General features: G+C 56.0%; 9 protein-coding genes across 9 annotated transcripts; 5 read left to right on the top strand and 4 right to left on the bottom strand.

The window, feature by feature from the left end:
* Window positions 1–1,339: 1,339 nt before the first annotated feature.
* IWZ02DRAFT_385609 (uncharacterized protein) lies at window positions 1,340–2,123 on the bottom strand (the record flags this gene model as incomplete). Its single annotated transcript, XM_066765417.1, has 2 exons — window positions 1,340–1,488; window positions 1,538–2,123. The coding sequence occupies 2 exons, from the start codon at window positions 2,121–2,123 to the stop codon at window positions 1,340–1,342; spliced, it is 735 nt and encodes a 244-aa protein (XP_066618466.1).
* Window positions 2,124–3,668: 1,545 nt separating this feature from the next.
* IWZ02DRAFT_385661 (uncharacterized protein) lies at window positions 3,669–3,956 on the top strand (the record flags this gene model as incomplete). Its single annotated transcript, XM_066765419.1, has 1 exon — window positions 3,669–3,956. One exon carries the CDS (start codon window positions 3,669–3,671, stop codon window positions 3,954–3,956), a length of 288 nt encoding a protein of 95 aa, XP_066618465.1.
* Window positions 3,957–4,229: 273 nt separating this feature from the next.
* Window positions 4,230–6,404, top strand: IWZ02DRAFT_385811 (asparagine amidase a; the record flags this gene model as incomplete). Its single annotated transcript, XM_066765429.1, has 2 exons — window positions 4,230–4,539; window positions 4,654–6,404. The coding sequence occupies 2 exons, from the start codon at window positions 4,230–4,232 to the stop codon at window positions 6,402–6,404; spliced, it is 2,061 nt and encodes a 686-aa protein (XP_066618464.1).
* A 949-nt stretch (window positions 6,405–7,353) lies between these two features.
* IWZ02DRAFT_102977 (PRELI-like family-domain-containing protein) lies at window positions 7,354–8,478 on the bottom strand. Its single transcript, XM_066761275.1, has 2 exons — window positions 8,108–8,478; window positions 7,354–8,010 (listed from the first exon to the last, which is right to left on the bottom strand). Exons 1-2 carry the CDS (start codon window positions 8,258–8,260, stop codon window positions 7,585–7,587), a joined length of 579 nt encoding a protein of 192 aa, XP_066618463.1. The 5' UTR covers window positions 8,261–8,478; the 3' UTR covers window positions 7,354–7,584.
* Window positions 8,479–10,459: 1,981 nt separating this feature from the next.
* IWZ02DRAFT_509906 (kinase-like domain-containing protein) lies at window positions 10,460–12,509 on the bottom strand (the record flags this gene model as incomplete). Its single annotated transcript, XM_066770486.1, has 3 exons — window positions 10,460–11,289; window positions 11,329–11,793; window positions 11,867–12,509. 3 exons carry the CDS (start codon window positions 12,507–12,509, stop codon window positions 10,904–10,906), a joined length of 1,494 nt encoding a protein of 497 aa, XP_066618462.1. The 3' UTR covers window positions 10,460–10,903.
* Window positions 12,510–13,747: 1,238 nt separating this feature from the next.
* Window positions 13,748–15,087, bottom strand: IWZ02DRAFT_463242 (uncharacterized protein). The gene has a single exon (XM_066768340.1). The coding sequence runs from the start codon at window positions 14,798–14,800 to the stop codon at window positions 14,138–14,140; it is 663 nt and encodes a 220-aa protein (XP_066618461.1). The 5' UTR covers window positions 14,801–15,087; the 3' UTR covers window positions 13,748–14,137.
* An 18-nt stretch (window positions 15,088–15,105) lies between these two features.
* Window positions 15,106–16,153, top strand: IWZ02DRAFT_102911 (uncharacterized protein). Its single transcript, XM_066761274.1, has one exon. The coding sequence runs from the start codon at window positions 15,330–15,332 to the stop codon at window positions 15,912–15,914; it is 585 nt and encodes a 194-aa protein (XP_066618460.1). The 5' UTR covers window positions 15,106–15,329; the 3' UTR covers window positions 15,915–16,153.
* Window positions 16,154–18,522: 2,369 nt separating this feature from the next.
* Window positions 18,523–22,191, top strand: IWZ02DRAFT_102876 (uncharacterized protein). The gene has a single exon (XM_066761272.1). The coding sequence runs from the start codon at window positions 18,662–18,664 to the stop codon at window positions 22,007–22,009; it is 3,348 nt and encodes a 1,115-aa protein (XP_066618459.1). The 5' UTR covers window positions 18,523–18,661; the 3' UTR covers window positions 22,010–22,191.
* A 789-nt stretch (window positions 22,192–22,980) lies between these two features.
* IWZ02DRAFT_102902 (uncharacterized protein) lies at window positions 22,981–24,288 on the top strand. The gene has a single exon (XM_066761273.1). The coding sequence runs from the start codon at window positions 23,411–23,413 to the stop codon at window positions 24,224–24,226; it is 816 nt and encodes a 271-aa protein (XP_066618458.1). The 5' UTR covers window positions 22,981–23,410; the 3' UTR covers window positions 24,227–24,288.
* The last annotated feature ends 156 nt before the right edge of the window (window positions 24,289–24,444 follow it).

Below are 24,444 nucleotides of genomic sequence, written 5' to 3'. Positions count from 1 at the left end.
CGCGGTGAGATCTAGATCTGCTATGTCAGGGAGGTGTGTTGAAGAATCTTTGAAGTTGGACCTGAAAAAGAGCAGGGAGCTTCCCAGCCAGCTGTTGATGACGCAAGTGCGATGATCCGACTGATTATGGCAACATTTGAAAGAGCAGCATTTATGCAAGTCGTTTTGGGTTCATGTGGTGGCCATACGGGCAAGTAGATAAGGTGGGTCAAGACGGACGTGGGCCGGAGACGGAGGAACAATCATGCAGATGACGCTTTTCCGTCTCGTTGTTTAACAAACTCCAGAATCCGCAAGAGACGAGGGCAAAAGCTTATACGCGAGCAAGTGTCGAGGTGGGTATGTACCCGTCGCGAGGCACCTCATCCTCGCTACGTACCTAGCAGCAGGCCTGTCGTGGTCTAAAGGTACACAGGCCATACGTAATCGCTGTGTACCCCATGCCTCCCTGCCCGCCAAGGCCGGCCGCCATTGGGTTGGACTCACGCATCTTTGTGAGGATTGATAACAGCTGGATGCAAATTCTCAGATAACGCATCCAATTGAGCGGAAAGTATCGGGCCTGAAGAGTGCGTAGACAGACAGTTACGTCAACCGGCAGAGATGGAGCGGGACCACAGGGGGGCACCGCACGTGTTGTGGCGCTTAGGGAAGAGCACGCAGGTAGGGCATGGAAATTTTTTGGACTGTTGCGGCGGCAGGGCTGGACCAGACTGGCCGCTCTGGCTGGCGGTGAGAGGGCCCACGCAGACCAAAAGAGCCGCAAGACTGAACCGACCCTGACGTCAGTTAAGATTTAAGGTTCTTTTCGGTTCACTCCGAGCCGGCTTTCGCTCCGGGGTGACATGTCTTGTGGAGTGTGTCAGGTGCGGCTCGGCTGGGGTCGCACGGGACTGTCATGCCAAAAGGTTGGATCTGGTGATTAGTGGGTCGGCTGCCATGCGGGTTGACGTTTGCGACGCTGCATTGAGGCTCTTGGACAGGTCGGGCCATGCTGGTATAGCCTGATTTTGATATGGGCTTTCTGAATCACCAAGACCAAACCAAACTTCGGACGAAGCATCGTGGCTTCTCAGTCTTCGAAAACATGGCCGGCACAACCAGGTAGGCGGAGAATGGGGAGCATGGTGTTGGACAACCTAAACTGGATTCCAGCCGTGACTTGTTGCAGGAGGCAGCTCCGCGAATCAACGGTCTGGTATTTACACGTTGAGCTGCTCTTTGTATTGGCGAGTTGAGTGGTACATGATGTGCTGGCCTGGAGTGACTCGGTCAAATGCCGTCAGCAGCGCCAATAGATTCCCAAAATCTTACACCCAACCTTGTGCAATTGAATGCGTTATGCCTTGGGCTTCTTCTTTCCAATGTCCCAGCCCCACCTCCTCAGCACCTTGACGACTTTTGGGGTGACGGCGGCGGTCAAGGGCACCCGAATGAAAATAAAGGACTTGTGGATTGCGTATGCCAGGGCCAACTGGGTCCAAATGGCTGCGGCTCAATTAGTACAGCGAGTCAGACATGCAGCCACTTTACCTACTTGCTTCGTCGCCCGTATTGGACTTGTTGGCCTCGTCGACCCGGTGTGCAGCGCCATCCTCGACGTGACCTGCCTCCGTCGGCGTAAGGACCTCCTCCGCTTTCGGTTGACCCTTGTGCAGGTCCGGGAAAGCCACGTGCACCAGGTCCCAAAAGCCTTGTATCACGGCATGCTCCCAGCGGCCTATTCGGTCGGTGCCCAGCATCCTGACGGCGAGGAAGCAAAAGGGAAAATCCAAGACGCTCAAGCCGAGGTAGACGCCCAGGGCTACCCATCCATATTCTCGCGAGAGCTTGCGCATGCGCTGGGAAAAGGACGGCGCGGGCTGGGGGCTGCCTAGATTCGGCGTGGGGTCTGGTTTGGGGGATTTGGAGGCATTGTCGGATTTGAAGCGGCGGAAAGTAGAGTTGCGAAGGCGGAGCAGTGGCGACGGGCGTGAGCGGAGCAGCAGATGAGCGGGGGACGAGAATTGTCGAGGTCTGAAAAAGAGGGAGCGGATCTGTGCGGAGGCTGACGTCGACGAGGCAGCAGACGGAAGAGGGCGTCGCAGGGCGGGCAGGGCGCGCGAGGAGCGAAGCAGGTTCATGGCCATGTTGGCAATGGCGGTGGGGGAGACGATGGGCGTATGGGCATGGTATGGTCTTGTCGTTTAGCTTCCAAAAAAGCTCGCAGGTCGGGCGGCGCGGCATGGAGGAGCTGACCTCACGCCGGCGCAGGCAGTGAGTGCCCGGAAGACAAGGATGGACGGGCCGAGAGGTGCCGAGCCCGAGATCGAGTCCGAGTCCGAGTCGGCAGGGCAAGACTGAGGTGGTCCGCTCCCGTCCCGACCACAATTATTTTTACACGGTTCCGACGACCAAAAAAAGACAAAAGGAGAGAGAGCAAAGAGGACATGGAGAAAGACACTCTGTTGTCCAGATGCCGACGCGTACATCTGATGGCACGCTCAACGCACAGCACCCACCAGCGTGCGTGCCTCATTTAAACTTTTGTTGTTTGGGGCGTGCGTCGCGCAGCTCCAGGTGAAGAGGCTCGTGTCTCGGCGGAATGGCAGCGGCTGCAACGGCTTCTCTCCCCTCTGGCGCTTGGAACTGGCATTGCATAAGCACGCACGCATAGCGAAACAAGTCGACGTCGTAGATCTCGGCGGGCACCCAGTCAAGTCAGCAGTCATCCGGACGGACTGTGCCCGCAACCAATCGAGTCAGCGCGCTGTCGCGCATGAAGCTTAATTGATGGGGAGGAGGAACGATTGCCCTTTTGAGAAAGCAAGCCGCAGCCAGGGGGGTTTTTTGGGTGGAGAAGGGGGTTCTGTCCGCACCAGCCCAGGCGTTTGGAGGCCAGGCCACCAGCGGATTTGGGGAAAATGCATTCCAGCAGCAGCAGCAGCGCAGCGCCGGCTGACAGACGGCCATCGGCTGTACCTGCGCGCGCATGCAAGCAAAAGAAAAAGAAATTAGTGTTGGTGCATTGCATTGACTTCCAGCGACGCATTAAGTGGCGGCGCTGGTGCGGTGCGGTGCTGCGGTGTGGTGCAGAGCGGAGCAGAGCGTGCTGCCAGGGGAGACGTCCGAGAAAAGTGCTAAGGTAAGCATCATGTCATGATGGACCAGCAGATGAAGACGGCGGGGACAACCAACACCAGGAAGTGAAGTTATTGCAGTCCCGGCGCCCAGGTCGATGGAGCGTTGCGCGTCGGTCATGGCAGGGCAGTCCTCGCCGTGAGTTGTGGCCCCGGTCCCGGTCCCGGTCCTGGTCCCGGTCCTGGTCCTGGTCCTGGTCCTGGTTCGCCTTCCCGTACAGGCGACTCTCCTCGCTCTGTCACGACGCATCATCATCATAATCATCGCACCCTGGCACGTCCCCGTCCGTCTGTCCAGTCCTCTGTTGACCTCGACTGTCGGCCGCCGAAACTCTTGCCTTACCACGTGGGTCTTTGCTCATTCTGTCCCCATCTCTCTGTCAAAGCATTAAAAGCGCCTCGCCCGCAACCCCCCCAAGGCCCCTCAGAATCATGCCTCTGCTCTTCGCTCCTCCTCCTCCACCACCACCAGCGCTATCGCCCATCGCCATCTTTGCACCTTCCCTCCCCGTCCTAGCCCTCCGCACACAAAAACCAAACCATTCCACCATGGGTAACGGAGAGACAGTCAACGGGCACGACATCCTCACCCTTCAAAAGGCTCTCGACCTCGCCCGCGAGTCCGACTCTGGTGTCGATCCCGCCGTGTCCGCTTTCCTCCAGCGCGAGTTGGCAAGCCTCTGGTCCCGCCTCGTTGCCCGTCCCGACGACTACGTCTTCACCCGCGACGAATTTGGCCTCTTCAACTACTTTCGCAGCCAGTGGCCTGACAACGACCTGGCCGGCAAGGCGATCCAGCGCTTCTGGAACCAATACCGCCTCAACAACGCCTCCTAGACCACAGATGAGGTTGGCACATGCAAGAACCGACGTTGATGCAGCATTTGCTTACAAAACCCTTTAGCATTGGAGGACGTGGCTCTTTCCCCACCAACTTGCGCTGGCAATCTGCAGCATTGACCCAAACGAGCTCTCCTGATTGCTCCGGACCAGACTCGCCCTCTTGCTGCCATCGCACGAAATGAGACTGCGGTTGCGGGTGCTTCCACGCGGAACCGTAGATCAACCCTTCCTCAGCCGGCCACAAGCATGGCGTACAGCTCCACGATCATGCATGGCGCCGGTGGCTCACGGATCGCCCCGCCCATTCGCACACCAACGACGCCGCGGTCCAATCTGCTGCTGCTGCTGCTGCTGCTGCTATTAGTCGCAGCCTTGCTCTCTGTGCTCCCAACCGCTGCTGCAGCTGCCAACAGAGGTTTGCACCAGCGGGCGTTGGCCATTCGTGCGGAGAATGCGTCAACCTCCCCATTGGATGTCGTGGAGCTCGACCCACCTGTCCTCACCCCAAAAGCACCTGATTGCCAAGACACCCTCATGGTCCATGTATTTGGCCAAAGCTACGGCAAGCCATTTGTTGGTAAGTCAATGCCCCACCCCTGCCGTACACCTTACGACGCGTGGCATCCCACATGGTTTGATGCTGCAGCTTCTCGTTTAGCCCGTGCCCGTCCATTCGCTAACGGCCTTGCAGGCGAATACGCTCCGCCGGCATGTGAGTTCAACAGGGTTGTCTTCAACCTGACAGTCACGTCGCGGGGACGGCAGTACGACCGGTTGGCAATCATGTACTTTAATGACACGGAAATATTCCGGACGTCGACGGCCGAGCCTACTGCGGATGGGATCATCTGGACCTACATCAAGGACATGTCGGCCTACGTATCCCTGTTCAAAGAGCCGCAAAAAATAATCTTTGATCTCGGAAACTTGCTCAGCGACGTCTACACTGGCAGCTTCAACACCACTCTGATTGCTTCGTTTTACAATGATGCCGAAGCGACCTTTAGGCCTGCTGACGCAATCCTGCCCGTGTCTGCCGCTGGATCGTCGTCTGATTCTGGTTCTGCTTTCACTCTGCCGGCTGATGTCGCGACCAATACTTTGACCGTCCCCGCAAATGTCGAGCGCGCCATCTTTTCCATTGCTGCGTGTGGCCAGGCCGAGGAAGAATTTTGGATGTCGAGCGTGCCCAATTCATTGGTTGACACTTTTGGATCAGTCACCGAGCTCTACGGCTTTTGGCCCTTTCGTGAATTGCAACTCTTCATTGACGGAAACCTTGCCGGCGTCGCGTGGCCCTTTCCCATCATTTTTACCGGAGGCGTCGTGGCTAGCTTCTGGCGCCCATTGGTTGGAATCGATGCCTTTGACCTCGAAGAGGACCAAATCGATATCACACCATGGTTGGGACTCTTGAGCGACGGCGGCGAGCACACTTTTGAGATTCGCGTGACCGGCCTCAACGAAACGGGTCCCAATTCTGCCGTTTTGTCCGAGACTGTCAACAGCAACTGGGTCGTTACGGGAAAGCTCTTTCTCTGGTGCTCGGACTCCAATTCGACGACAACGGGCACGCAGCCGACCGTCTCTGCGCCCGCGCCCACCATTCGCACCTGGTACGACTATGGCGGTGTCTCTGCCAATGGCACCAACAGCACGCTCGAATTCGCCGTCAACGTGTCGCGCAGCTACTCCGTCTCGGCCACCATCAACGGCTCGCCATACACATGGGCGCAGGAGTTGTACTTTACCAACTACAACAACTACTCATCCGCCGGCACCGACCAGCTAACGATCCAAAACACGTCGGCGTACGACACCTTGATCACATCGAACGCAACAATCTCCTCGCCGCTCTACTCGCGCCTCGCAACCTACCCCCTCACAACCTTTGTCCACTACATCTCCACCGACGCCCTCACCTACCTCGGCGGCTGGATCGATCGCGCCAAAACCGTCGCCACGACGGGCGCCGCCGCGTTCCCGCTCGGTCTCGCCGGCTTCGCCCTCGAATCCAACACGGCTACCGGCACCCGCCTCTCAACGCGCCAAAACGGCACCGGCGACCTCACCATCACGTCGCTCCCCGCCTCGGCGTCGTCGCGCTCCGACCGCATGCAGCAGAGTCTGGAATTCGCCGCGCTCTTGCCCGGCGCGGAGGTGCTGCCGTTGTTTGAAGCCACTGCGCTCGCGGTTAATGGCAGTTGGGCCCCGGGTAGCGATGTCGGGCACGTGGCCGATGGCGAGGCTCCCGTTGAGCGTGAGCGTGAACGTGCTTTCGCACCGAAACCGCTGCACGAGATGCTGGGGCATGGGCCCAGGCACGGTGGTGTTGCGGCGAGGGTTGCCGTGTCGTCGCCTACGTCTGCCGCTGCACCTCCTGTTCCTGCTTGGGCGGCGGAGAGGCGCAGGGCGAGGATGAGGGGCGCGGGGGAGTTGTAGGGAGGTGTGTTGATATGGTGGTGGAGGATGGTGCCTGAGGAGGAGGAGAAGGAGATGTCGTTGTTTCTGGATAGAAGCCTTTCTATCTTGACCGGCTCCGCAAAAATCATGAATTCATTCATTCTTCTTCGCTTGCTCGTCTACTCATCTACTCGTCTGTCTATCCGTCCTGTCAACACACGCGCTTTGTGCATACATATCACATAGGGAGGCAGAAAAAGATGACGTGTAATAATTACTTCCAGAGACATCCGGGAATTCTCCGCCCCACACACAAACAACCTGCCTGTCTGTGTGTATCTGTAACAAATCTATCCACATCTTCTAGTACAGTACAGTACATCCATGCAATCGTCTTCTGCGTTGCCTGTACAACCGGACTGAACGACTGACCGAGTCGAGAAGAAGATGCTGATGCTTTGCAGCACCTAGATATTTCTATACTCTTCTCTGCGCGCCCCTCTTCTTCTTCTTCTTCTTCTTCCTCACCGTCTTCAGCGTCATCTCCATCTAATGCCGACGACAGAACAGAGGATCTCAGAGCTAAAAGAAAGCAAATGCAGACGAAGTCAAACCAGAAAAGGGAAGTAAATCAAAACAAATGCAAACCGTCCAACCATCTACGCATAAAATCATCAGAGCAAATGCACCCCACCCCTCACAAGCGCGGCTAGGGACGCGGAAGAAGGAGACGAAGCGGCACAAAGGCACCGTCTACGTGTCTAATACGGGAACAGAGAGAGAAAAAAAAGATTAGATGAGAGACGAGGTTGAGAAGGAGATGTAACTCTGACTCTTGATGTAGGGGATTGGAGACGGGGGTCTCCGAAAGCACAAAACTTTTCTCGGGGGGGGGGGGGGGGGGGGGGGTGAAAGCAGACCGAATCGAACCGAACCGAGACCAACGCCTTGCTGCTTATGAGTGTAAGGAAGAGAAAAAGGTAGGAGAGAGGGGGGATGGTGGACCAAGGAAATCTAGGTTTGTCGCTTCGTTTCTTTCTGCGGGCAGACGGGAGCGACGGACGCTTGTGGAGAGTGTTGGTGGGGGGCGCAGGCGTAGGCGGAAAAGCAGAGAGAGAGGAGAGGAGCTGATAGACACGGTGGCCAACCGAGGCTCAATGACACCTCTCTCAGCCTCAACATGGCAGCCCACGACCACGCAAACAGAACAAGGCCACGCTCACAGCTTGGCCTCGACCGGCTGCGCCAGGCGTTCCCTCTCCTGCGCAAAAACCCTGCGACTCATCTCGAGCACCATCTCGAAGCCCTCGCGGCCCTTTGCGGCGTTCTGGCTAAAGCGCTCCATGGTAAACTGCTCGATGCTGTTCTTGACCTTGTTCCAGCCGCCGCACAGGGCGACAATCTGGGCAGTCTGCTCAAACGTCGTCTTACTGTGGCGCGCCGTCGCGCACGGCTTGTACACGACCGTCTCGCGCACGCTGAGCAGGTCCGACCACGTCATGTTCGTGCTGCACATGGTCACCGTCTTGCCGCGCGGGTCCACGTACGACGTCTCGTAGACGTGCGACACGTCCTGGCCGCCGAGGAACGACGACAGCCATTTGGGCGCGCTCTGCTGGCAGGTGATGAGGCGCTCGGTGCGGAGCTGCATGGGCCATGTTAGCGCTTGTCCGTGGCGTTGATTGCAATCTATTTGGCAGACGGGGGCGCCTAGGGAGAGGGAGGCGGGAGGCAGCACTCACAATGCCAGTGTTGGGGTCGACGTGCCGTGCGAGCGTGTCGACGGCGATTACGTGAGGCGTTTTCTTGTTCCAGGGCGAATATTTGCGCCAGTTGGCAATCGAGACTTCTTCCCACGAGTAGTTGAAGTCGTGGCTCGTCGAGAAGATTTTCATTTTAGATGTGTGAGTCCGCGTGGGACGGGTCCGCGGTGTGGGATCGTGGGGTTGTTGTGGTTGCAGGGAAGAGTGGCGGGCCGGCGACGGCGAAAAATGCAGGCGTCAGTAGCGGAGAGCAGAGGTGAGGCGCGGAGCGGGTTGGGGGGGGAGCGACAGCGAAGTCGTCCGTCCGTCTTTGGTCGTCTTTCGGGACAGTAGTCTGTCTATTAAGTCGATAGGAAACGGGGGGAGTATTAGGAGACGGGACGAATTGGGTTGGCGATGGGTGGAGGAGGGTGTTGGAAAGATAAAGACTGCGGTAGAGGCACAGGACATGGAAGAAGCCCGGGCGTTTTCTTTCGGTTCCGGTTCCAGAGAGAGCCACAGGGAGCGTCATTCTTTTGGCCACCACTAGACTCCAACAGGAAGGAACCCGCGTGCGATGATAGGCTCGCTTCCCCGACCCATTCCGCTTCTGTCCCGTCGCCCGCCGACCCCGGACTTCACTGACACGTCCGATCTTCTCCGCGCACATGGACGTCGACATGTACAGCAGTAAACCACCACCACCACCACCACCACCACCACCACCACCATCACCACCACCATCACCACCACCACGACGCCGTCTGATTCTTGACAAAGCTCTCTCAACACAACAGCCAGTGCCCTCTCGACGCCCATTGTGCCTACGCCCGTAGTGTTCCAGCCAGCCAGCCAGCCAGCCAGCCAGCCAGCCCCGGTCCAGCCCAAACCCGCGCCTCGCATCCAGATTCCTGCACCGCTCCCGTCTTACCCTTTCTCCCGCATCCCACTCTCCCCGGATACCACCATCCGCTCGACCGCACCGGTTCGACATCCCTCCCCTCAACCCGGCTGCATCCGTATCCATTACTCTATGCGGCAATTTGCCCAATCACTGAACTTTGCCTCAACTGCCGCCGTCCTGCACGACAGATCAGATGCTGACCAACTCAACTTGTACCCTACGTGCCAAGCATTTCCACCATTCCTCTCTCTACCGCCATTCGCCTGCTGGAATACCTGGCTCGCTGCACCGCGCTTACTGATTCGTCCGGCTGCTGCGCTGCTGGCTGTTTGATGCGTTTCTTGGCCTGCCGTCTCAGCCTTGAAGTAAATGGTTTCGCTTTTCCGAGAGCATTGCCCAATCATATTTTCCAGACGGTACCGTCTCACTTGACTCTCTCTCCTCGTCAATTACTGTGCCCTCGACGTCGCTTCGCCGGATACCGCGTGCTTGTTTGGAGACGCCGAGGCAGTCTGAATGACCTGTCGATTTACTCTCCTATCCACGCTGCTTGACGCCCCATGGAATATCCTCAGCCTTTGACGCGGTCCATTCTCCATTCTGCCATGTAGGTGCCAAAAGAATTGTCAACTCACTAGCCTAAGGGAGCTGGCATCCATTATGGCTACATCTGGGGAAATGTCATGCACTACGAAAGCTATGCCTCGGAAGCTGTCATTTACTTTGATACCCCCGCGCCGCTTTGAGATTTGTTGACCACGGACTCCCCGTCTACGAATGCTTCCTAGCCACGGTCATCAACCACCAAGACAAGCCGCAACGCATTCACTCTAATCCACCCATTTCCGCCAAACCGCAGCACCAAAAGGCAAAAATGATATCAATGCAATTCAAAAATTACATCATAAACCTCCGATCCATTTCCTGCGCACACGACCACCATCCGCCGCCGCCCCACCACCACTCGCCACTCGCTTAACGCTCTCCTTATCCTTGGCAGGGTCTCGACGCTCCACTTTTTCCTCCAACATGCCGCGCAAAAAGAAAAAAAAAAGCGACAAAACGTACAACAGCCGGGATTCGCTGCTGGTCACCCACGCAACTACTAATTGGCCGCAAGGTAGCTTATGCATGGAAGAGCGGACGGAGTTCCCAGTTTTCTACCTGCTATGGTCGTACGTGAAGGAGAAAAAAGTGGGTTCGTGACTTATGAATAAATAATGAAATGGGAAAAAAGCAGACTCAAGCACCCGACACCACCATGGATCGCTCGCCAATTTTTCATGTGGGACGAATCTGGCCCGCGTACTACGTATCAGCCTCGCTGGCTGCGTGCTCGACGCGACTATCTCGTCTTGTCTTGTCCTGTCCTGTCTGATCTGCCCTCCAGGTAAAGCCACGCACTGCAGCAGCTACAGTACCGCACCTCTAAGACGTCCATAGTGAAAACGGCGCCGAGGAGTCTACTTGTTCCAGCTCAGCGCGGCGAGAGATAGTACTTGTGCGAATCAAGACATATCGGGCTGCGCCAAGGCAGCAGAGCTTAGATGTGACTGTCTTCTTGTTTCGAGGGCATTGAGAGGGTTTTGAGGTAGGTAAGCAGACAGGTTTGCGATTTGTTTTCTCTGAAGGAGTGGCGCTTTTCTTGTGTGTGGTGCGCGAGGGGGATGGGCAGATGGGGGAGCAAGAGAGGGAGCGTGTAGGTAACCTTTAATGACGGACAGCGTAGGAAGGGATAGGACTCGAGGTTCGTGACGTTGATAATGGTGTCTTGTATATCGTCACTGTGTTTTGAAGCGTCAACTGCAGAGGTTTTGTTGCATTATACAAGTTTGCCTTTCTGTTGCCATGTTTCGCGTTCAGCTTTGGTAGCTGTAGGGCTCTATCAGGGCCTATGCCTCAATCTTCTCAACTCCTACCTGCTCATCTGTCTCTGCCCCATCTCGTCCGCCATCTCCCTCTCCACTCTCCAATTCAGCCTTATCTCGCTGCTCCTGCGCTTCCCTCTCCTTTTTCGCAGCCGAATTGGCAGCGTAGATGCGCTCGTTCTCGTCGTACTGCTCACGCCACCGCACCTTTCTCTCGACAAACTCGGCGAGCGCCGCTTCGTCTATCGTGTTGTCGTCGTCGTCGTCGGCTGCGGTGGCGAGCTCTGGATGCTGCTTGCAGAGCATCTTCCACGCTACGTCGTTGCCACTCATGTAGCACGAAAGGATGATTTCGTTGAACCAGAAAGTGCCGTCGTCCATGGCGTTTTTCATTGATGTGGACAGTCTTTCTTCTAGTGGGTCGGCAGCGATGCTGCTGCTTTGGTCACGGTGTGATTGAGCCACCGCCTGATCTTCTTCCTCGCGTCGAAGCTCGTCCATGAACGTGTCTAGGAACTCCTTGTACCGCTCAAACTCGCAGTGCGGCTCTTGGAGCCAGAAGTCGTTGGGCAGCTTGCCCCATAGAGCGCGCGGCGGGCTGTGGCACAGCTGCAGCGGCGCCGTGTATGACCACTCCCAATCCAGGACCGCCACGACCTGCAGCTCGTGCTCGTTGTTCACGATCATGTTTCCATAGCGAAAGTCGTCGCAGACCAAACCAAAAGGCGCGCAGTCGTATTGCGGGGCGACGAAGCGCGGAATGGCCTTGCGGAAGAGCTTTTGGAAGACGTACTTGGCGCGCGCGTCCGCAGCGTCGTCGACAGAGTTGAACTGCTGGTTGAGATGCTGCCAGTCCATGTCGGCGACCCAGCCAAAGTAGTCGGTGCTCGAGTCGAAGGGCTCGAGGCGATCGCCTTGTTGTGTGGACGTCAGTCAGTTAGTGGTCGCCTGTCCTACTTCCGCTTGCACGCGTGATCCGCTTCTCACCTCCGACCTTGACGCCCGAGTGCGCCTCGATCTCTTGCATTTTCCACGTCAGGGGCGGCCCTTGGACGCTCACTCGCCCGTCGTCGTCCATGATCAGCGATCCAATCCTGTCGAACCTGAGCTTGTACAGCTCGAGAAAGAACCGCGCCATCTGGCGGTGGATAACTCGCAGGTCACGGTCGCTGATGTCCTTTTTCAGATACCGCGACAGCCGCGATTCCGTCGGATTCTTCCATAAGTCCCCGAGCTTCAGACCGTCCACGTAGTCCATAATCATGAACGGGCCCAGTCCGAGGCTGTTGTTGGCCGCGATGCCCCAGAAGTGGATCGCGGGCACTGGAATGCTGGTGTTTGCCTGTACGTGCTTCATAACGGCCACTTCGCGCCGCAGCTTGCCGTCGGGGTCCATCGCCCGGCCAGGAACGGGAAATCGCGCGATCCACTTGACGCCGTCGTCGAACTCGAAAATGAAACAAAAGTTGAACGAACCCGCCAGAGGCATTTTGTTCAGCCGCGAGCAGCTGTGACCCGGGCGGAATGAAGCCATCCATTCAGGAAGATCCCCCTCCCGTGCTCTGTACTGCTCAATCCATTTGATTGTGCGGAGTGCATGAGTAGTCTCTGCATTTTCGTCGAAGTCCATGGCAGTCGTTCAGGCTTTTTCTGGGAAAGAGATGTTAGTGGCTTTGAATCAGTGCAAGAACGTGCCCGGGCTTGCATTGACCCGACTCCGTGCGCAACTTTAGGGAGGAAGGAATTGTGCATAGAGAGGGGGAGGGAGGGAGGTGGAGAGATGGACGTTGATGGCGCGAAAGCTGGGCGCTTAGAGGACACGCGCGCTAAATGCACGTCGACATTTGTAGTCATGTTAGAGTGGGTCTGAGACTGGCGTGATTGACCAGAGGCTGGGGCTGTGGCACAGTCATGCGTGTTCGCTTCCCACACCCATCACATAGCAAAGTCCGGGTACCAACATGGCAAAGGATGACAGCTGAGTTCTCTTCCACGGAAACTCGGAAAGGAGTATGATTCGACACTTGAAAAGTCTTCTTGAGTATATATTCAGACAGAAAACGCTGGACTCACAGCGACACAATTCTTTGACATCGCCTCCTCCAACTTTCTTGCTACAAAACACTGCAAAGTATGTCGAGCTACACAAGCACCAACAACAACAACAATAACAACAACAACAATGCCAATACATCAAACACGCAAAACAATTCTTCCAACACAAGTGCAAGCCGCACCACGGGCGAGACGCACTCTGCATCAAGAGGACCTTTGCTCTCTATGGAACAGCAGGACGGTAGAGATGGTATTGCCAAAAATCTTGCGAACAAAGACACCAGGAACCTCATGATCACAATGGGAAAGAGTTCCAAAAGAAACCGGGGCAAGTCAACCGGTAGTGAATGTAAGTCATAATGCACTGTGCAAGTAACACCCAGTGTTGATTCTGTCCCTTTCAAAACAGAGATGTGCCATAGCCGGGCAGTTTGAGCAGCAGTATGTTCGGGAGAAAGAGGAGTCGAGGTTCAAGTACCAGGAGGAGACTTCATTGAGGTGGAGCTTTTGGTGTTATGCCCCAGCCAGCGGAAGTATCTAGAAGTGCAAATGGAAGGATCAACAGACACCAAATAAATGCGTTGCTCTAAGCAGACGGTCTGACTCCAGTAGACTGTGCAAAACTACAGATGGGTGTAGGATCATGGCGAACAAGAGCCTTTCACCGCGCTTCTGATACACTTGTCAGCATTTCAGAAGTATTTTGGTCATATCTGTAGGTTCCTGATCCTGAGAAAACACAAGGACCACATGTGCGAACGTGAAAACCCCACTTTGAGTTTCTATTCACAATTTGAAAGTGATCAAAAATCACTCGGCCTAAAAACAGCTACATTGACTCGCACGACTCTTTTATTGGCGTCAGGCTATCACCAAATCTTCTCCTTGAGAAGAACCGAAAATGCGGCGTAGGTGGGAATCGTTCACGAAGGGCAAATGCACCGACCGCGCCTCCCCCTCCCCGTAACCGCCCAGCAGCAACAGCATTCGGAAAGAACCTGGCTTTCTTCTGATATGTGGGTCCTGGCTGAATGCCTTCATGTTGGTCCACTCTTTCTACTGCCCTCTTGCAGCGTGAGCATTGACGCGCGGCTGACGCTCCCAACAACCGTGCTGCCTGAAACTCCGAAGTCAGATGCAGGACACAGTGACATAACAATGTCCTCACTTTTCCTCACTTTCACGTCAGCCCAGCTCATCTTTCTATGCTGAGATACGCAAAGACATGCAGCAATTTGCTTTGCCAACGCACTCTGTCCTCGGACGGATGGACAGCCGCTGCTTCTTTGGTCGACATGGCGGGATATTGAGACCGGGACCCATGCACGGCCAACCTGCAGCTTGAAAGCCGAAGAGAAATCGGGAACAGGGAATGCAGGGAGAAAGTGGTGGAGAAGGACGAGACTGCGCTTTTTGAATACCTATTTGGTTCTCCCTAGGCTCACCACTGCGCCTCCAGAAGCTGCTCGAGAGTCTTTCAGCATCTTCAGCGCTTGAGACGAGATATTTGCTGCCATATGCAGAGACGGATGATGGCAGCAGTGCCAGCTGCGAGCGATGCTGGGAAAATGTCATGGAGGTCGTACGTAATGTGGACACGCATAGGGAGAAAGGCAGGAAGACACCATTCTGTAGCCATTGCCACTGGAGAGTTGGCAATATACTCACCGAGTCCGGAGGGACTGCCCGGGTGAGGTGACAACTGGACGTGCTCCTGTCGTCTCTTTCCCGCCTGGCAGTAAGTGCCGGACGTCTAGCGCGGGCGCTACGGTAGCAAGCGAGGGAGCACGGACCAACTGGCCTACAGACACAGGTCGTCTCTGCTCCACGACTCTCTTGCTCCTCTTCATACTTGTGAGCACCCATCTAGTCGACCCAAATGTCAAGCCTTTGCTAACATGTTTGCAGACCTTGTTGGGCTTGCCGCGCTCAAGACTGCGGTCCAGCTGTCAAGTGGCCCTGCATTGCACATCGCGGCGGCCGTTTGGCATGAAGTTCCTTCGAGGGCTCCACCGACGCAATTTTTGATTGCATAGCCATCATTTTTCATTGACGCTTTCGCCTTGAGCGGGACGTTGAGGAAGAACGACGATGGACAACAAACAAACAAGCAGACGGAGCTCGGATGGGGCGCTCCGAATAGGCTCGACTCTCGGCATTGACGGCCGTCTGCCTCGATAGCGGCGGACGGCCGGTGATGAAGGAATCGATTGGGTTTGAAGGTGCCTCCAAGATTCAACCTAGCAGCTCTGCGATACTCAACATGGCATGGATCCGCCAAAGGCCGCCTGTGCTCACCTACTGCAACCCTGCATAGGACGCCTCGAACCCTTGCATCGGCCATTTAGCGGTCGATTTGTCTACAAAGACGCGATGCGCTCAGGCGGAGGTTGCGATGCCTCGCCGCGCCCTCGGGGCCTCACGGGCTGCTCCGTGGACCTCTGCAGTCATCTACTCAACATCAACACACGAACTACTCCCCAAGCGCTCCCCTAATCCCAGCCGATCCATTTTCGACCCTCTGATTTCTCTCGCCACCGCTGTACCCGACCCGTCGACGTCAATGTGCCGAATGCCCAAGCACGCGCTCCCGACCGATGAAAGCGAGCAACGGGCCTCGAAACGACCCTCGAGTGGCGACGAAGCCATGTCCTATCGGCCGGTCCGTCGCCCGCAAAAGAACAACGAATGGTGGAGCGTGTCGGAAAACTACTTTGCCGCCATGGACCACGACACGCAGGTCAAGTGGTCGCACATTGGGCGCATCATGGAGACGGCCCAGGGGCGCCAGATGGAAGCGCCGTGCGAGCGCTGTCGCGAAAATGGCACCGAGTGTTGGGCATACACCGAAGATGCGGCGAAGCGTCTTGACGACGCGGGTTTTGGCTGTGCCGAGTGTCGGCTGCGGCAAGACTGGCAGGAAAGCTGCACGCTGAACGTAAGATGGCCCTCCAGTCCAGTCTCGCGAATTCACCGCTGATGCGCCGTAATCCAGCCTAACTGCCGCGCCGGCGACAATCAGGCGGCGTCCGAGGTCTTGACCATCAACACGGCGACATTGGGGAAGCTGGCCTCGCGCCTCGCCGCCATGGAGCGCCAGATTTCGGTGCTGCGCAAGGAGAATGACAACATTTGGCAGGTCAACAACACGCTGCGGCAGCAGCTGGAAGGGCTGGACATCAAAAAAGTCACGCCCGTAATCATGAAGCCGCCCGCCTCGAACCAGCAGGTGACATTGCTGGAGGAGCAGAACAAGAATATCCAGGAAGAAAACCACGGCCTCAAGCAGCGGCTCGAGGAGCTCGAGGCCAAGCAGGATGTGACGCAAAAAATGCTGCACGCCATTAGATGCACGGTCGAATGATGAGGGCTGCTGGTCGGCGTGCGGTCAGCTGTTTCTCCTGGCTGATTCTCTTGCTCCTCTATTCTCGACCAATATTTCGTCGACCAACGGGTCGATGGTGGGTTCCACAACCACAGCGCGTCTTGCGCAAGCCGTGATGGCGCCCTACCGCAGGACTCATTGGCACGGCAAACCACGGCGCCAGGCTATATCAGACATATTCGGAATCCAGGGAGTGCACTGCGCAGAACAAGCAGGACACACAATCAATGGTATGCGGATTCTTTGCGCAGCGCAAAAGGTAGGTTCAAACCAAAAGGCGTCAAGCCGAGGGATATACAGGTCCTCACCAACAAGGCACGTCTCCTGCGGAACTACGCGTCATCTGTTCAGGCCCATGTCCATACCCCTACCGTCCAATAATTCCCTCCTCGTACCATTTCCTCATCCATCCAACAATCAGCTCTGTAGCGGTACCATACTCTTCGGCCATCATGTCAGCATAGCTGCATCAAACTGGCACCATCAATCAAGGCATGGGTTATACAACTTCAATTTCGCCCTTTCTTTTCCAAGAGACTACGTGCATGCGTGCTGTCCCCACTGGCAGCCCCTTGAATTATGCGACGCCTCCTTCGACAACTAACACGGTTCGAGAACAACAAGGGAGAAACACCTCCACCGCTGCTAGCATGCACCCGCGGCACCACATCCCTCTCCACCAATCAAGCTCGTGTGGTGGAGAGCGGATCGGACCAGGCCGCAGCGCAGCGCAGGTGCCAAATGCTGCTGTCGCCAGTAGCTCACGATTCAGGGCGTCTTGATTCATTCACCTCCTTCTACTGAATGTCATTGGCTGTTGTCGCTGATGAGCTACGTCTTGAAACGAGAGATGGCGCGTCGGTGGATTTCCCGTACGGGTGATGAGATTTTTTTTTGTGGGGCAAGTTGTGGGGAGACGCCCGTGATTGTTGATCTGGTTTCAGAGGTTAATTTGACCGTGGGGTAAGGGATTTCAGGGCTGTCGGCTTGGATTGGAGAGACATTGTGAGAGTTTGCAGCCTCGATCAGGACGCAGAGAGCCAAGGATTGAGGCTTGAGATACAGTGTTGGGACGGTTGGGAGAGTATCCGTGGCAATTCTATGGCCTTCCTCTCGCCCAGGCTGGACGGTTTGGTCACTGTGATCCTGCCTTTTCTTGACTTGTGCTGACATGACGAGCAGTAATGGTTCGTAGGTTCTCTCATCCCTCGACACACGCAATTCGGAAGTTACCCGACAGAAGCCGTTACTCAACTGACGCATCAGACCCAACTATTTCTCTCTTCAAGGGCGGAATCTCTGGTTTGTTACGTTGCTAGTTCCCTTTCATCCACTGCATCTCGTCCTTCCGTCCCCTTCAGACACGTTGTTTGACCTTTGCTTAAGGACAAGTGGTAGCCATCCCCAACGACCTTTCAAAGCACCATACGATTTTATGGAAGCTCGCTCCTGATTGATCTCCCCGCCCAAAGAGGGTATAAATTTGGCACCTCCATGTGCCTCCCTCCGTTCTTACTCTTTCCTCTACATCGCATTCCAAATTCATCACGTGGATGGCTCACCAACCATTCAACAAGATACATCTCAAGATGCGTTTTTCCACCTTCATTCTCACTGTTTTCCTTCTTTTTGGCAGTGTCTCTGCTGTTCCCATCGCCGATGCTCCGTCCTCTCCCATCCTTCCCCAGGACGCTTCCACCAACAATGACATCGAGAACGACAACGGGGCTGCCGTGCCAGCTCTGTACAAGGAAAGCCAAATCCGCGAAGATTACATTCTCAGTCTTACGAGAGTTCCCAAGAGGGTAATGGTACACGCCGCGGGCAAAGCCTTGTCGGAATCCGAGTTGCACGAGGTCCTGAAGTTTTCAGAAATAAGAAAGTGCCAGTACAATGCATCTGATGGACGTTGTTCTGGGACACAGGGGTTGCATCGTGTCACGTTTCTCCATCCCTTCTGGAACAACTTTTCTTACTTCTACGAGAACCATCACTGGCTGAAGAGCGGCCCGAAGAAGCAGGATGCGAAGCTGATTAACGCGATGGAAAAGAAAACCTGGAGTGTAAAAGGATGGATGCTGAAAGCTCATAATCACCCATTCGTCGTCGAAGGCGTCCCCAACATCGACTTGCTCGCCATCACCAATGTCACCGAGATCGACAAGCGCGACACACCACTGCGCCAAGATGCCATTATGACTCTTGGACACAAGGCCAAGAAGATCATCAACAAGAATCGTGGCAAGATTCTGACGGCAGAGCAGCTGCACCATCTTTTGGAGCACGCGGAGACAAGGCCATGCATCATCAACAGAGGATCACGTTGTCCTGGAACAGAGGACATGAAGCGTGTAAAGTTCCTTCACTACGACCCAAAGGTAGCCAAGGAGAAAATGAAGCTTCCCAAGGAGCATGTTTCTATTTTGAAACAACTGAAAAAGCTGGAAGTTTTCCCGCCCCCGCCAGGAGATCATACCGATTCGTACCTTATCGAAGGAATCGATGATATCAGCATGCTTGCTCTTGATGGAATCACTCGGGTCGCTAAGCAAGACGCGACGCTGTCTCAGGCTTCCATAAGCAAGGTCTTGAAGAGGTCTCCAGAGTCCTTCAGGCCGCCGATAAAAAGGGAAAAAGGCTTCTTCGAGCATATCATGGATGGCTTCGCAGACTTGACGTTTCTTATTGACACCTCACTCGATGGTCTTTTCCATGGTCTCGGCCTTATCAATGACAAGCAGCGCGATCGCGCAGGTGGCAAAAAACTCGACCACAAGACCGAACAGCTGCTCAACAACCTCGACAAACTAACGCCCAAGCAACGAAAAACTCTGGCCACCAGAATCCACAAAGATTTCAATCATGCTGCCCTTCTCGACATGGCCTTTGAGAGAAAGGTGGTCCGCGACTTCCTTCGCAAGGTCCAGATAGAGCTCACCAAGAGTGTTGGCAAACCCAACCCCAAGATCGATGCGCTCCTCAAGAAACCCGCCTTTGCGGACGATACCGTCCCGGAGTTGGGAAAGCTCCCGAACTTGGACGATAATAAGAAGCCTGACCGAGCACTTGCAAAGCGGGCCGCTCCGTCGGAGACGCCCCTGACGCCAGAGCAGAGGCAGATCATGGCGAATAGGACAGCAGAAAGCACGCACAGGCATTCAGACATGAACTCGACAGATGTTCACCCCAAGCAGGGCGAGAATGAAGGCCGTAAATACGAACGCAAGGAGAATGTGATCAAGAGAGACGCACCACGAGGCTCGCCGCAGGCCGGCAGAACACCTATGCCCGTTTCCACGCCATTGCCCACACCCCTACCTCTACCCGAGCCCGGCGCCGAGGAGCCGTGGTACATTCACCACGTAGGCCAAGATGCGGCCGCCAACCGCGACAAGCACCTGACGAAGGAACAGACGAAGATACTCAAGAATGAAGCAGCGCGGCAAAAGGCGCGCGAGGAAGCGGAAAAGAAAGCCAAAAAGCAACGTAAGAAAGAAGAAAAGCAGCGCAAAAAGGAGGAAAAGCGGCGCAAAAAGGAGGAAAAGAGGCAAAAGAAGCAGGACTATAAGGATATGCTGGCCGGCAAGCCTCCCAGGCAGCGGTCCACGTCGGCGCGGCTTAGGACGTCGACGACGCCTGCGCCCTCGCCCATCGACTTTGTCCAGTTTTTCCGCGAGCCTCGCAGGAATCACCATGTCGTGCCCAGCACCAGCGAGGCGACGCTAGAGAAGCGGAGCAAGCCGACGCTGTTCCCGCGGAGAGTTGTTCATAAGAAGAGGCCTGGGAGTCCTGACCGGCTGTGCAGACAGGCGGTCTATGGCGATTCCGAGCATCATCCCTCGCCAAAGAAAGGTCTGGCCATGGTACCCACGAATAGGAATATGAAGATACACGAACAGGAGGTGAAGACGTGTGCGAAGTGGGTTGTTGAAGTCAAGCAAGTCAGGGACGACAGGAGGAAGTACTTGTCCGATGTTGGCCCTCCTGGATACGGCGTGCATGTGCCTGTGTCCAAGCCACAGCGTCCTAAGTCGGATTGCAAGATAGCGGTCTACGGCCCGCCCATCTCCCCATTCAATCATCGTTGGAATGACATGAATCATCGTCCTGTTGACCCTAAGAGCCCGTGGCTGCAGGTGAGGTGGAAGATGCTGAGAGAGCGGATGCGCGAGTGCGTCATGTGGACTGAAAGGATCGACCATCTCAGTGGCCACAGCCAGGACAACTACAAGCCCTCCATCAGCGTGCCACCCCTCGCACCGCCTTCCGCTGTGCCAGATAGCATGAATGAGGGATGCAGAACGGCTGTCTACGGCAGCGAAATCCTACTGTCGAATGGCGGACTTACGGAAAGCACGCAGCAACAAAAAGCAAAGGACTGCATCGTGTGGGCTTCTGGAATCAGCAACGAACTCAGCCGGGAGCAGGACATCGACACGCTTCAGCCGTCGATGCACAATGAGCCAAACCATGAGCAGGAGAAGACGACTTCGCGGGATCTCAGCGAGAGACTATGGGGGAAACTCGACAAGAGACACCTTGAGCAAGACGAGCAGCCTTCTTCAGAAAACGGGACCGCGTACATGGCCTCCTTCAACCGGTTGTCCAAGAGCGATGAACCGCGTCGCACGGCAGCAGACTGGGACAAAAAAGTGAAAGAGTTGGAGGAGCTGCAACGCAAGCACAGGGGGCACACATGCAAGGCCGAGGTCCGCGAGGAACGCGAAGAGGCAGAGGAGCGTGCGGCGAAAACGCCCGACGGGCTAAGCGAATTAGACCAGGAGAAGCTTAGGTACGTCGAGGGCAACGTGGCCTTGACACAAGCCTTGAACTGGTGTCGGTCGGGTTTTCTCGCCAGGGAGCGGAAGAAGGAGCTGCTGGAGGCGAGAAAAAAGAGGGACGAGGCGGTCAGGTGGGAAAGGGGCCAGGCGCAGAGGGAAGACAAGGACGGCAGCATACTCTCCAACTCGACCAGCAACTCGGTCACCAATTCAACCAGCAGCTCGAATAGCAACTCGACTTGGCTCTGGAAAAGGTGGATGGTGCGCACTGCCCGTCGCAGACACCCTGTTCACGCCCAACCTCGACCCCTCACCCCAGAGGAAGCGCAACGGATGCAGGAGAGCATCAAGGCGCAACGCGCGCACAGACAGCACAGCAAAGAGCAGGAAGACAAGGAGCACCGCAAGTACGAAAAGCTGGAGCAAAAAGAGCTGAAGCACGTGTCCGAGTACAAAGCAATGCAGAAAGAGTTCTGGCCAAAGGGGATAGAATCGCTCGAGGCCGAGGAGGAGCGAGGATTCAAAAAGGCCCATCCCGACGGCGAGGACATCGACGGCTCGACGCACATGTCGAAGGAAGAGAAAAGAAGACGACTGAAGTACGCAAAGGCGCGCAAGAGAGAGGGGAAGCACGAGGGGCGGCTTGAAAATGCCCGGTTGAAGCTCTGGCCGGGGCGGGAGAACAAGTTGACCGCTGAATTGGCTAAGGGGTGGCAATCGGAAGACTCCTCCGACAACCTCAAAGAGCCAGGTGATCCGCCGAAGAGCAAGTCGGATGATGACGCTCGGGAGAAAGCGCCGCTGCTGAAGCGCTGGATGCGGAATCGCCTCTTGTGGAGCGGCGTCGAGCGCCCGACGGTACGTTTTGCCTCGTTCCCTTTTTACTTGTCTGAGGCGCCGTGTTGCTGACGTCGCTGTTGTAGATTCATGAGGTTGTGTCGTCCTCGGAGCCTACCTCGTCTGTTTCAACCGCCTGAAGGGGTTGTGGTGCGGTGGCTTGTTGGTAGTTGTTGCCCTTCCTCTCGAGCGAAGAACATCTGGCGCAGAGGATGCAAGATTGGAGTACCCTGGTTTATTGCTTCTTTTGTGGATTTTAGTTTTTGTTGTTTTTTTGGTGGTGTTGTTCAGGGAAAGATAGATAACTCGTCATCAATGACGTTGAAAAATCAAAGTGCAGCAAATAGACTTCCTTGTCCAGTCAGAATTGACAAGTTGAAAAAATTGTGACCCACTTCACTCCAGCCCCATTTCCTCTCGTCAAATTTCTCCAAGCATGGAAAAACTCAACAACCTCGACAAGCGCATCAATGGCACCCAGAATTGCGTGAACATTGCCACATCTGGAGAAACAGCGGTTGTGGAGCCCCACACGCCTTCTCCAGTTTCCACCGCCCGCCTACCTGCCTCCCTGCATTGCCCCGCGCCCACGCAATGCAATACCTACTTTGACCGACCGACCGACCGGCTAACTAAACCAACCTGCCGACATCAGCAAAACATGCAGAATTCAGAAACAAAAAAAAAAAAAAAAAAAAAGCAATTCGAGTCGAGGCACGTAGCGTGAGCACATCTGTCTCAACAAGAAACCTGTCCTTAGCCTCTTTAGCCTTTTTCCCTTCGTGGTACGAGCAACCGCCAGCGACAAGCGAGCATGTCACTCCACTCCACACCACCAAAGTCAGCGGGACAAGCCAGACAGGCTCAACGGTCGTCAACTGCTGAGCCCCACAGCACACCACGAGACCCAAGAACCCGAGTCTGTCCTCATGCCAGACGGGTCGGCAGGAGGTACGAAGAAATAAGTGGAGCAAGCAACCAAACAAGTGCTCAACGACAAACAAACAAACAAGACAGACGCACGCCGGTGATCAGGGACCACGTCTGCGTCCCGTGATTGGCGCGAGTGGTGGAGCGGTGGTGGGGTGGGGCGCCGGTGGAGCTCTTGATCCTGCGCTCTGCGGCTCCCACTATTTCATCTGAGACGCAGACGGTGCGGTGGGTGGGCGGTGGGTGATCTCCCCACGGACGGTGAATGGGTGATGACGGATTGCTGGATGGATGGATAAAGTGACGGAGCGATGGCTGTCTCCGCCGGCGGATGCATGTAGATTGCGTGTGGGGCGCGCGAGCGATGCGAACGATGGGGTGGGGTGAACGGGTGGTGTTTGTGCTGGTGGTGGTGGTGTGCTGTGGAGCGCACCGTACCGCACAGCACCAGACGCCGGGAAAGACGATGGGGAACGGCAGGGCACGTCACGTCGACTGATGTGATGTTGAACGAACCGCCCAGCCAGCCAGCCAGCCAGCCACATGGCCAACAGGTTTCCTGGGCTCGTTCCTCACTCCACGTCCCGAACATGCTTTGCTTTTTGCGCGTTGCGCTGCGCTGCATGGAAATTGCTGCACTTCGCCGAGGCGCTTACATGGTCACGTCGACCTATCCAATCCGTAAACAAATTCACTCCCCGCGGAGGCTCTCCCTTACGTCCGTCCGTCCGTCCGTCCGTCCGTCCATCCGTCGGCCAGCGCCGGGGCTTCCTCGGAGGAGCCGCAGCGCATCTGGGCATCTGTCATCCATCCCACCTACGTGGACGCGGATGGCGGACCGGACTGAATACGAAGAATGCTGTGTGCTCCTGCCTGTCTCCATATGCGGAACGATTGGAGAGGGGAAGGGAGTGGAGGAGGAGGAGGAGCAGCGGTGCGTGCGTGCGTGCGAAGCATGACGAGTGGGCGGGCGAGGAAAGTGGGCTGGGCGATGATGTATGGCTGTGGAATCGAGGGTCCATGACTGCGTCACTGACGATGCGATGGATGCGGAGCGCGCGCCTGTGCGGGCAGGCGGGCGTGTGGGTCTGGTCTCTTTGCTGCTGCGTGGGCCGCCGCCGGGCAACAACAACGGGCATCCGTGGTTTTCGATGCCCCCTCCCCCCCCTTTGTTGGCCTGGGTGTGCGGGCGTGGTCCAAGTGCCTGACCTACCTACGGGCATGCCGCGCGCTGGGCGCGTGGTGGAGGCCGGATTGCCGGCCGTGGCCGTGCAGAACGAACGAATGCAACAAGTCGTCGCTGATGCCGGGTTCTCGGTCAGCTGGACATGCGCATTTTGGCTGTCAAAGCCGCTTTGAAATGGATGGAGAAAAAATAGTCAAGGCAGCCGAATACGTCGTTCCCGTGTCGGATTCGGCCGGTCGGTCAACGTGGTGGCCTGTGGCCGAAGCAGCTGGCCGTTTAGCCGTGCTAAAAGTCAGCCTCAACAACAACACCATCCGGCTTCTGAGCGTGTTGCCAACATTTGCGCCTCTTCAGCATCCGGACAGCCGAACGACGACAAATTGTTTCCGTC

The sequence above is a fragment of the Phyllosticta citriasiana genome (assembly GCF_038021145.1).
Source record: "Phyllosticta citriasiana strain CBS 120426 chromosome Unknown IWZ02scaffold_17, whole genome shotgun sequence".
NCBI lineage: Eukaryota > Fungi > Ascomycota > Dothideomycetes > Botryosphaeriales > Phyllostictaceae > Phyllosticta > Phyllosticta citriasiana.
Note: the sequence above shows the minus strand (reverse complement) of the source record. Positions and strands in the feature narration are given on the sequence as shown.